The sequence below is a fragment of the Balaenoptera physalus genome (assembly GCF_965194825.1).
Source record: "Balaenoptera physalus genome assembly, chromosome: 11".
In the NCBI taxonomy this organism is placed as follows: domain Eukaryota; kingdom Metazoa; phylum Chordata; class Mammalia; order Artiodactyla; family Balaenopteridae; genus Balaenoptera; species Balaenoptera physalus.
In genome coordinates, this window is record NC_138896.1 from 67,734,994 (window position 1) to 67,747,037 (window position 12,044).

The window sequence follows — 12,044 nt, forward strand, 5'->3', positions numbered from 1 at the left end:
AAGACCCAACACAGCCAAAAATAAATAAAATAAATAAACAAATGTAAAAAAAAATTTTTAAATAAAGCAAAGGAAGTAATTAATAAAATAAAAACACAAATTAATGAATTAGAAAATAAATAGTAAGTCTGATAAAATTTCCAAAGCTGATTCCTTCAAAAATTAAAACAATCAAATAAACCACTAGGTCTAATCTCTTACATCTCCAAGAGTGGATTCTTTCGTATTCTCAAAGAAGAAAATAATTTCAATCCTATTTAAAATCTTCTAGGGTATGAACAAAGATGGAAAATCTACAAATTCTTTTTATGAAAGCTAAATAGTGCTGATTTTTAAAACCTTAAGTATACCAGAAGTAAAACCACAGACCAGTTTTCATACTCTATACTAGTGAATAGTGATGCAAAATTCTTAAAATACATGCAAATAGGATCCAGTAAAATATTTGAAAGACTAAATGAGTCATAGCTTGGTATATCCTAAAAAGTCAGAATGATGCCCTACTAGGAAATCTATTTATATGAGTCAGACAAAGATGAAAAACCATATAATTGTCTCAATGAATGCCTGAGTTTTAAAACTTTGGTAAGAGTAGAAATAAAATATATTTCCTTTACTTAATGAAAAACTTACTTTCAAATTAACTTCTTCCATCATCATTAGTAGTAAAGCACTAGAAACATTTTTATTAAAGTCAGGAATAAGAAAAGGATGATTTAACTACCTTTTAGCTGTTTTTCATTATTTAATAATAATCTTGAAGTACTAGCCAGTGCAATTAATCAAGAAAATTAAACATACAGTATAAAAATCAGAAAAACAGAAGAATTTAAGTTAATATAGTCAAGTATAAAATGAGTTTAAAATAATAGAAATATATCATTACTTGTAGATAGTGATTGCTTAGAAAAATTTTAAAACCTATTAAAAACATTATATGGCCAATTATAAAACAAATATACAAATAATTGTTGCTGTTGTTTTATACTAACAGAAACCACTTAGTCACAAGTAACATTTCTCCAATAGTCCTTACATGCCAGGCATTGTAGCCATAAAATAATTGGGAATGAATATAACATGGAATGTATAAGAGGTACATGAAGAAAACTATTAAACTTGCCTAAGGAGTGTAAAAGAAGACAAACAGATAAACATACTATAAATATACTCTGGTCTTGGGCAGAAAGACTGTATTAGTTCCTAAAACTAATGAGTTATTAAACTCAAGGCAGTAATAAATTTCTAACATTTTAAAGGGAATTTGACAAAACATTGCTTAAGTTTATCTTAAAGATTATGAAAAATGGCCAGGAAAATTCATATGACACTAATTCAGGAATAGACCAAGAGAGCAGTAGAACCACACCGAGGTTGGAAATACATTTAAGCAAATATAGAAATGTGGTAGATGATAGTGTTGACTTCTACTCTGTGGATTTAAAGTGGGTTCTTTAATAAAGTGTTAGGGCACTTGACTAGTCACTATGAAAAAAATATTAAAATATATATTTGCTCCAACCAAAATATATTAGATTTTTAAAATTGTAATATAAAACAATGAAACGAGAAAGGAAGGAAGGAAGGGAGGGAGGGAGGAAGGAAGGAAGGAAGGAAGAAAGGAAAAGGAAAAGGAAGATCATTTATTTTCTAGCCTTGGAATAGGCAAGGGCTTTCTTTTTGCTTTTTTCTTTTCTTTTTTTTTCATATGTACCTCATTTTTAAATTTTTTGTATTCTTTTAAATTTTTTTATACATTTAAAAATGTTATTCATTCATTCATTCATTCATTTATTTTTGGCTGCACCACGTCTTAGGTGTGGCACACAGGATCTTTGTTGTGGCATGCGGGATCTTTAGTTGCGGCACGCGGACTTCTCAGTTGTGGCACATGGACTCTTAGTTGCAACATGCAGACTCTTAGTTGTGGTATGCATTCAGGATCTAGTTCCTGGACCAGGGATCCAACCCAGGCCCCCTGCATTGGGAGCACAGAGTCTTGCCCACTGGACCACCAGGGAAGTCCCTATAGTCTTTTTTTAATTAAATTTTTATGCTATATTGGAGTATAGTTGATTTACAATGTTGTGTTCGTTTCAGATGTACAGCAAAGTGATTCAGTTATAAATATACGTATATCCATTCTTTTTCAGATTCTTTTCCCATATAGGTTATTACAGAATATTGAGTAGAGTTCCCTGTGCTATACAATAGGCCCTTGTTGATTATCTATTTTATATATAGTAGTGTGTATATGTCAATCCCAAACTCCTAATTTATCCCTCCCCCACCCCTGCAACCTTTCCCCTTTGGCAACCACAAGTTTGTTTTTTCATGTCTGTGAGTCTGTTTCTATTTTGTAAATATGTTCATTTATATCATTTTTTTTAGATTCCACATATAAGTGATATCATATGATATTTGTCTTTCTCTGTCTGATTTCACTCACTATGATAATCCCCAGGTCCATCCATGTTGCTGCAATGGCATTATTTCATTCTTTTTTATGGCTGAGTAATATTCCGTTGAACATATGTATCACATCTTCTTTATTCATTCCTCTGTCGATGGACATTTAGGTTACTTCCATGTGTTGGCTGTTGTAAATAGTGCTGCAATGAACACTGGGGTGCATGCATCTTTTTGAATTATGGTTTTCTCCAGATATATGCCCAGGAGTGGGATTGCTGGATCATATGGTAGTTCTATTTTTACTTTTTAAGGAACCTCCATACTGTTCTCCATAGTGGTTGTACCAATTTACATTCCCACCAACAGTGTAGGAGGGTTCCCTTTTCTCCACACCCTCTCCAGCACTTACTGTTCATAGACTTTTTGATGATGGCCATTCTGACTGGTGTGAGGTGATACCTCATTGTAGTTTTGATTTGCATTTCCTAATAATTAGTAATGTTGAGCATCCTTTCATGTGCATTTTGCCATCTGTATGTCTTCTTTGGAAAAGTGTCTATTTAGATCTTCTGCCCATTTTTGATTGGGGAGTTTATTTTTTTGATACTGAGCTGCATGAGCTCTTTGTGTATTTTAGAGATTAATCCATTATTGGTCACTTTGTTTGCAAATATTTTCTCCCATTTTGTGGATTGCCTTTTTTGTTTTGTTTATGGTTTCCTTTGCTGTGCAAAAGCTTTTGAGTATAATTAGGTCCCATTTGCTTGTGTTTGTTTTTATTTTCATTACTCTAGAAGGTGGATCCAGAAAGATATTGTTGCAATTTATGTCAAAGAGAGTTCTGCCCATGTTTTCTTCTAAGAGTTTATAGTATTTGATCTAACATTTAGGTCTTTAATCCACTTTGAGTTTATTTTTGTGTATGGTGTTTGTTAGAGAATGTTACAATTTCATCCTTTTACATGTAGCTGTCCAGTGTTCCCATCACCACTTATTGAAGAGACTGTCTTTTCTCCATTGTATAGTATTGGCTCCTTTGTCGTAGATTAATTGACTGCAGGTATGTGGGCTTATTTCTGGGCTTTCTATCCTGTTCCATTGATCTATATTTTTATTTTTTTGCCAGTACCATACTGCTTTGATTACTGTAGCTTTGTAGTATAGTCTGAAGTCAGGGAACCTGATTCCTCCAGCTCCGTTTTTCTTTCTCAAGATTGCTTTGGCTATTCAGCGTCTTTTGTGTTTCTATACAAATTTTTAAAAATTTTTTCTAGTTCTGCAATAAATAACATTGGTAATTTCATAAGGATTGCATTAAATCTGTAGAGTACCTTGGGTGGTATAGTCATTTTGACAATATTGATTCTTCCAATCCAAGGACATCTGTTTGTGTCATCTTCGATTTCTTTCATCAGTGTCTTATAGTTTTTGGAGTACAGGTCTTTTGCCTCCTTAGGTAGGTTTATTCTTAGGTATTTTATTCTTTTTGAGATGATAGTAAATGGGATTGTTTCCTTAATTTCTCTTTCTGATCTTTCATTGTTAGTGTATAGAAATGCAACAGATTTCTGCATATTAATTTTAGATCCTGCAACTTTACCAAATTCACTGATGAGCTCTAGTAGTTTTCTGGTAGCATTTTTAGGATTTTCTATGTATAGTATCATGTCATCTGCAAACAGTAACAGTTTTACTTCTCCTTTTCCACTTTGATTTCCTTTTATTTCTTTTTCTTCTCTGATTGCTGTATCTAGGACTTCCAAAACTATGTTGAATAAAAGTGGCAAGAGTGGACATCCTTGCCTTGTTCCTGATCTTAGAGGGAATGTTTTCAGCTTTTCACCACTGAGTATGATGTTAGCTGTGGGCTTGTCATATATGTACTTTATTATGTTGAGGTAGGTTCCCTCTATGCCCATGTTCTGGAGAGTTTTTATCATAAACGGGTGTTGAATTTTGTCAAAAGCGTTTTCTGCATCTGTTGAGATGATCATATGGTTTTTATTCTTCAATTTGTTGATGTGGTGTATCACACTGATTGATTTGTGGATATTGAAAAATCCTTGCACCCCTGGGATAAATCCCACTTGATCATGGGGTATGATCCTTTTAATATATTGTTGGATTTGCTTTGCTAATATTTTGCTGAGGATTTTTGTATCTATGTTCATCAGTGATATTTGCCTGTAATTTTCTTTTTTTGTGGTATCTTCATATGTTTTGGATATCAGGGTAATGGTGGCCTCATAGAATGAGTTTGGGAGTGTTTTATCCTCTGCAATTGTTTGAAATAGTCTCAGTAGGATAGGTGTTAATTCTTCTCTAAATGTTTGATAGAATTCACCTGTGAAGCCATCTGGTCCTGGACTTTTGTTTGTTGGAAGTTTTTTAATCACAGTTTCAATTTCATTACTTGTGATTGGTCTGTTCACATTTTCTATTTCTTCCTGGTTCAGTCTTGGAAGATTGTACCTTTCTAAGAATTTGTCCACTTTTTCCAAGTTGTCCATTTTATTGGCATATAGTTGCTTGTAGTAGTCGCTTATGATCCTTTGTATTTCTGTGGTGTCCATTGTAACTTCTCTTTTTTTTTTCATTTCATTTCCAATGTTATTGATTTGAGTCCTCTCCCTTTTTTTCCCTTGATGAAACCTGGCTAAAGGTTTATCAATTTTGTTTATCTTTTCAAAGAACCAGCTTTTAGTTTCATTGATCTTTTCTACTGTTTTCTTTGTTTCTATTTTATTTCTGCTCTGATCTTTATGATTTCTTTCCTTCTACTAACTTTGGGTTTTGTTTGTTCTTCTCTAGTTGCTTTAGGTGTAAGATTAGGTTGTTTATTTGTGATTTTTCTTGTTTCCTGAGGTAAGATTGTATTGCTATAAACCTTCCTCTTAGAACTGCTTTTGCCATGTCCCATAGGTTTTGGATCATTGTGCTTTCATTTTCATTTGTCTCTAGGTATTTTTTGATGTCCTCCTTGATTTCTCCAGTGATCCATTGGTTGTTTAGTAGCATATTGTTTAGCCTCCACATGTTTGTGTTTTTTACAGTTTTTTTCTTGTAGTTGATTTCTAATCTCATAGCGTTTTGTTTGGAAAAGATGCTTGATATGATTCCAATTTTCTTAAATTTACTGAGACTCACTTTGTGGCCCAGCATATGGTCAGTCCTGGAGAATATTCCATGTACACTTGAGAAGAATGTGTATTCTGCTGCTTCTGGATGGAAGGCTCTATAAATATCGGTTAAGTCTATCTGGTCTAATGTATCATTTAAGGCCTGTGTTTCCTTATTGATCTTCTGTCTGGATGATCCGTCCATTGATGAAAGTAGGGTGTTAAAGTCCCCCACTATTGTTGTGTTACTGTTGATTTTTCCTTTTATGGCTGTTAGTATTTGCCTTATATATTGGGGTGCTCCTATTTTTTGTAAGTATATATTTTGGGTGCATATATACTTAACAATTGTTATATCTTCTTCTTGGATTGATCCCTTGATCATTTTTTTGTGTCCTTCTTTGTCTCTTTTAACAGTCTTTATTTTAAAGTCTATTTTGTCTGATATGAGTATTGCTACTCCAGCGTTCTTTTGATTTCCATTTGCATGGAATACCTTTTTCTATCCCCTCACTTTCAGTCTGTATGTGTCCCTAGATCTGAAATGGGTCTCTTGTAGACAGCATATATACGGGTCTTGTTTTTGTATCCATTCAGGCAGTCTGTGTCTTTTAGTTGGAGCGTTTAATCTTTTTACATTTAAGATAATTATTAATATGTATGTTCTTATTGCCATTTTGTTCATTATTTTTGTTTTGTTTTTTTAGGTCTTTTTTCTTCCCTTCCTCTTTTGTTTTCTCCTCTTGTGATTTGATGACTATCTTTAATGTTGTGTTTGGATTCCTTTTTCTTTTTCGGGTGTGTATCCATTGTAGATTTTTGATTTGTGGTTCCCATGAGGTTTTGATATAGCAGTCTGTATATATACAAGGTTGTTTTAAGTTTCTGGTCTCTTAATTTCAAATGCATTTCCAATATCCTGCATTTGTACTCTCCTCTTCTCACAATTGCTGGTTTTGATGTCATATTTGTGTGTGGATGATTTCTTACCTTTACTGCATGTTTGCTTTTACCAGTGAGCTTTCCCATTTTTAATTTTCTTGTTTCTAGTTGTGGCCTTTTCTTTTGCACCTAGAGAAGTTCCTTTAGCATTTGTTGTAAAGGTGGTTTGGTGGTGCTGAATTCTCTTAGCTTTTGCTTGTCTGTGAAGCTTTTGATTTTTCCATTGAATCTGAATGAGAGCCTTGCTAGGTAGAGTATTCTTGGTTGTAGGTTTTTCCCTTTCATCACTTTAAACATATCATGCCACTCCCTTCTGGCCTGCATAGTTTCTGCTGAAAAATCAGCTGATAACCTTATGGGGATTCCCTTGTTTGTTATTTGTTGCTTTTCCCTTGTTGCTCTTATATTTTTTCTTTGTATTTAACTTTTGTCTGTTTGATTAATATGTGTCTTGGAGTGTTCCTCCTTGGGTTTATCCTGTATGGGACTCTCTGTGCTTCCTGGACGTGGGTGACTGTTTCCTTCCCCATGTTAGGGAAGTTTTCAGCTGTTATCTCTTCAAATGTTTTCTCAGGCGCTTTCTCTCTCTCTTCTCCTTCTGAGATCCTTGTAATGTTGGTATGTTTAATGTTGTCCTAGAGGTCTCTTAAACTGTCTTCATTTCTTTTCATTCTTTTTTCTTTATTCTCTTCCACAGCAGTGATTTCCACCATTCTGTCTTCCAGCTCACTTATTTGTTCTTCTGCCTCATTTATTCTTCAATTGATTCCTTCTAGTGTATTTTTCATTTCCATTATTGTATTGTTCATCTCTTTGTTCTTTAAATCTTCTAGCTCCTTGTTGAACATTTCTTGTATCTTCTCAGTCTGTGCCTCCATTCTTTGTCCAAGATCTTGGATCATCTTTACTTTCATTACTCTGAGTTCTTTTTCAGGTATATTTCCTATATCCACTTCACTTATTTGTTCTTCTGGGGTTTTATCTTGTTCCTTCATCTGGAAGATATTTCTCCGCCATCTCATTTTGTCTGACTTTCTGTGTTTGTGGTCTCCATTGCTCAGGCTGCAGGATTGTAGCTCCTCTCACTTGCAGTGTTTGCCCCCTGGTGGGTGCAGTTGGTCCAGGGCCTTGTGCAGGCTTCCTGGTGGCAGGGACTGGTGCCTGCCCACTGGTGGGTGGAGCTGAGTCTTGTCCCTCTGGTGGGCAGGGGTGTGTCAAGGGCAGCTGTTAGCTCAGGACATCTTTAGCCAGCCTGTCTGCTGATGGGTGGGGCTCTGTTCCCACCCCGTTGGTTGTTTGGCCTGAGGCTTCCCAGCACTGGAGCCTGCAGGATGCTGTGCTGGGCCAGGTCTCAGTGCCAAAATGTTGACCTTTGGGAGAGCTCATGCTGATGAACATTCCTTGGGGCCTCTGCCACCAGTGTCCTTGCCCCCACAGTGAACCACAGGCAGCACTTGCCTCCTCAGGATACCCTCCAAGACCCACAGGTAGGTCTGGCCCAGGCTCCTATGGTGTCACTGCTTTGCCCTGGGTCCCAGTGCACATGAAACCTTGTGTGCACCCTCCAAGAGTGGAGTCTGTGTTTCCTCCAGTCCCGTGGAGCTCCTGTACTCAAGATCCACTGGCCTTCAAAGCCAAATGCTCTGGGGGCTCCTCCTCCCAATGCTAGACCCCAAGGCTGGGGGAACCTGATGTGGGATTCAGAACTCTTACTCCTGTGGGAGAACCTCTGCGATATAATTATTTTCCAGTTTGTATGTCATCCACCTGGCATGTATGGGATTTGATTGTATCACAAAAGTGCCCTTCTTACCATCTCGTTGTGGCTTCTTCTTTGTCTTTGGATGTAGAGTATCTTTTTTGGTAGTTTCCCATCTTTTTTTGTCGATGGTTGTTCAGCAGTTAGTTGTAATTTTGGTGTTTTCATGAGAGGCGATGAGCTCAAGTCCTTCTACTCTGCCATTTTGTTCAGGAAGTCTCTGGCAAGGACTTTCTTAACATGATGCCAAAGGTTTTACTAAATGAAAATCATAACAAATGATATAAATATATTAAATGATATAATAATAAGTGAAAGTAAAGTATAGAACTTCAGTACGGTAAACAAAAGTAAACAAGATTTAAAGGCACAGAACTAGGATAAAGTATATAAAACAAAGAGTTAATGTCCCCAAATAAACCAGACCATCAAGTGAAAAAATAGGTAAAGGACATGAACAGGCAATTTATAAAGAGAACACTGCAAATATCCAAGGAAATGATGTCAGTATCACTAGTAATAAGATAAATTAAAATGTAACAAAACAAATTTCATTCATTAGGCTGGGAAATGTGACAAAGGAGAAACTGCACCAGTGTGGGTGGTGGGGAAAGAGCCACCTTCATGCACTGTGGAAGAAGTCTCAAATTGGTGTCCCCTTTTGGAGGTCCTGTTCCTAATCTGTACCAAAAGTATAACTTTGACCTGGCACCTCAATTCTAGAAATTTATGCTCAAGATAATCAGACACTGTGCTCATTGCAATGTTGTTTCTACTAGGGATAAATTGGAAACAATGGCTAAGTTAACAGTAGTATATGCAAATAATGAAATATTATGCAGCCTTTAAAAAGAATGATAGATCTTGTATGTATTCACATTACTTAGTAGGTAAATGTTCACAAAAGATTGTTTCATGGAAAAAGAAATTTCAAAGCAAAATATTTTAGCCTATTTATAAAATCGTGCACTCAAATATATACACACAAATAGTGAGGGTTGAAAGAATGTTCACCTAAATGTTAGCAGAGGTTACTTTAGTGTCATAAAATTGGAGATGCCTTTTATTCTCTTTTTTTTAATCAATATTTTTAATTGAAGTATAGTGATTTACAATGTTGTGTTAATTTCTGCTGTGCAGCAAAGTGATTCAGTTATACATATATATACATTCTTTTTTTTATATTCTTTTCCATCATGGTTTATCATAGGATATTGAATATAGTTCTCTATGCTGTACAGTAGGACCTTGTTGTTTATCCATTCTGTATATAAAAGCCTACATCTGCTAACCCCAACCTCCTACTCCCTCCCTCTCCCAACCCATCCCCCCACCTTGGCAACCACCAGTCTGTTCTCTATGTCTGTGATTCTGTTTCTGTTTCATAGATAGGTTCATTTGTGTAATATTTCAGTTTCCACATAAAAGTGATATCATATATTTGTCTTTCTCTTTCTGACTTACTTCACTTGGTATGATAGTCTCTAGTTGCATCTATGTTGCTGCAAATGGACTGATTTCATTCTTTTTTATGGCTGAGTAGTATTCCATTGTACATATGTACCACATCTTCTTTATCCATTCCTCTGTTGATGGACATTTAGGTTGTTTCCATGTCTTGGCTATTGTGAATAGTGCTGCTATGAACATAGGGGATGCATGTGTCTTTTTGAATTATAGTTTTGTCTGGATATACACCCAGAAGTGGGATTGTTGAATCATATGGTAATTCTATTTTTAGTTTTCTGAGGAACCTCTGTATTATTTTCCACAGTGGCTGCACCAACTTACATTCCCACCAACAGTGTATGAGCATTCCCTTTTCTCCACACCCTCTCCAGCATTTGTTATTTGTGGACTTTTTAATTACGGCCATTCTGACCAGTGTGAGGTGGTACCTCATTGTAGTTTTGATTTGCATTTCTCTAATAATTAGCAGTGTTGAGCATCTTTTCATGTGCCTATTGGCCATCTGTATGTCTTCTTTAGAGAAATGTCTATTTAGGTCTTCTGCCCATTTTTTGATTGGGTTGTTTGGTTTTTTTGTTGTTGTTTATTCTCTTTTTTATAATATCTGTATTATTTCATTTTTTATAGGAGGCATACATTTTTATAATCAGAAAAAAACAGGCCTACTTTCTGTCTTGAACAACTCCCAAAGTCCATTTTGGGGCCTGAATTATCCTGTTGTCATATCTACATGGACCAGATTAGCTATGTGGTCTGCTAATCTGACTGCTGACAGCACCGGCCCCCTGGATCACTGTAGCTCACAGATGCCCTGCAGTCAGACAGGGAGGCCCAGAGCGACAGGTGGAGGCAGCTCCCTGGGGCCCTCAGTGACGCATTCAGTTGCCTAGACTGGGAGCCTCAGAGCACATTCTGGATAGGGGAAGGTAACTTAGGAGGGGTAGGTACAGATCAGAAGCCTGGAGTTAGAAGAGGGCAGCCGGGGCCATCTGAGTCTCTCTGTTGGCTCGGGGATTTGGGTTGAGGCAGCAGTGAGGAGGTGGGGAAAGACTGACAACTTCTAGCATTTTAGGAACGTTGACTCCCAGATGCTGAGGATTGCAGGAGGTTTGACTTCATCTAGTCCTGTGTTTCCTAATCTTCATATCTACAAACTGCCTTTACTATCATTTCTTTAAAATTTTGCCTTAGATGAACATTCACTGGTGTTTTGTTTGTTTAAATAAATTTATTTTCAAGGGCAACTTTGAATGATCGTTGTCATTGGAAACCAATATTGTTTCCTATGAAAAAGGTAATTGCCAAAGTAAATTGAGTAAAAACACAGTGGAGTAGAGGGGGTGGGGAAAGTGTATGCTGTTTCTAGCAGCAGGCCTTGAGCTGTTTTAGAGAGGTCTTAACAGTGCACTAGCACTGAACTGAGACTTGCTCTTTAAAGTGAAGGAAGAAGCATTCTCACTACACATTCTGCCTTGTTGTCCACACACCACATAACATCATTTCCTAACCCAGCAATGGTGCGCATGCGGCTCAGAGGACACACTCAGGAATCCCCTCCACGACGTGGCTCCCCTCTGCCCCGCCCTCCTGGGCAGCAGATACTGTCAGAGATGAAGGCTTGTGCGGGGTGGGACTGGCTGGGTCAGGATATCATGTCTGCCTTGTCTACCCTGGTCTGCAGGCCTTCGAGGACATCTACCTGGAGGAGCGGAAGACCATCAAGGTCCTGCTGGAGTATGCCGACAAGATGTTCACCTACATCTTCGTGCTGGAGATGCTGCTCAAGTGGGTGGCCTATGGCTTCAAGAAGTACTTCACCAATGCCTGGTGCTGGCTCGATTTCCTCATTGTGGACGTAAGTGTGGCCCCTGAAGGGAAGAGAGGAGGGGGGCGCCCGTTGCCAGTGTGAGAAGGAGCTGAGGCCGAGGGACAGAAGGACAGGGAAGCGGGAGTCAGCAGGACGAAGTGGAGCATCTTGGCTGTGCCACGGGGTGGGCAAAGGGGCAGGAAGCCTGAGTCCGGGGTCACAGAGGGGAGACCTGGGCTCTGCCATCAGAACCCCCGACTGGGGACACAGGGAAACCTAGGCTTCTGGGAGAAACTATACTCACCATGGGGGATAGTGAAGTGCAGTTCTGGCAGCGGTGTGAGCCAGGGCAGGAGTGGGGTCCCACCCTCTCAGGACGTCCAGAAGGGGGAGCGATGAGCCCGTATTGCAGCCCTCACCACGGCACCTTGTGAAGTGTCTGTCAGGCCCACTACACAGATGACCGGTTAAGAGCCTACATGTCCACACACAGAGGAGGTGTTGTATAGGAGATGGAGTGAGCCAAAGGCCAGAG

The 12,044-nt window shown here is 37.9% G+C and overlaps 1 protein-coding gene across 9 annotated transcripts in view; it reads left to right on the top strand.

Annotated features, from left to right (window-relative positions):
- SCN5A (sodium voltage-gated channel alpha subunit 5) overlaps positions 1-12,044 on the top strand; it is a 109,382-nt gene that overhangs the window by 76,343 nt on the left and 20,995 nt on the right. For all 9 annotated transcript variants that reach the window (XM_082413717.1, XM_082413711.1, XM_082413714.1 and 6 more), the window contains one exon: positions 11,384-11,557. In XM_082413717.1, the coding sequence (XP_082269843.1) occupies positions 11,384-11,557 (174 nt within the window). The remainder of the gene's footprint in view (positions 1-11,383; positions 11,558-12,044) is intronic.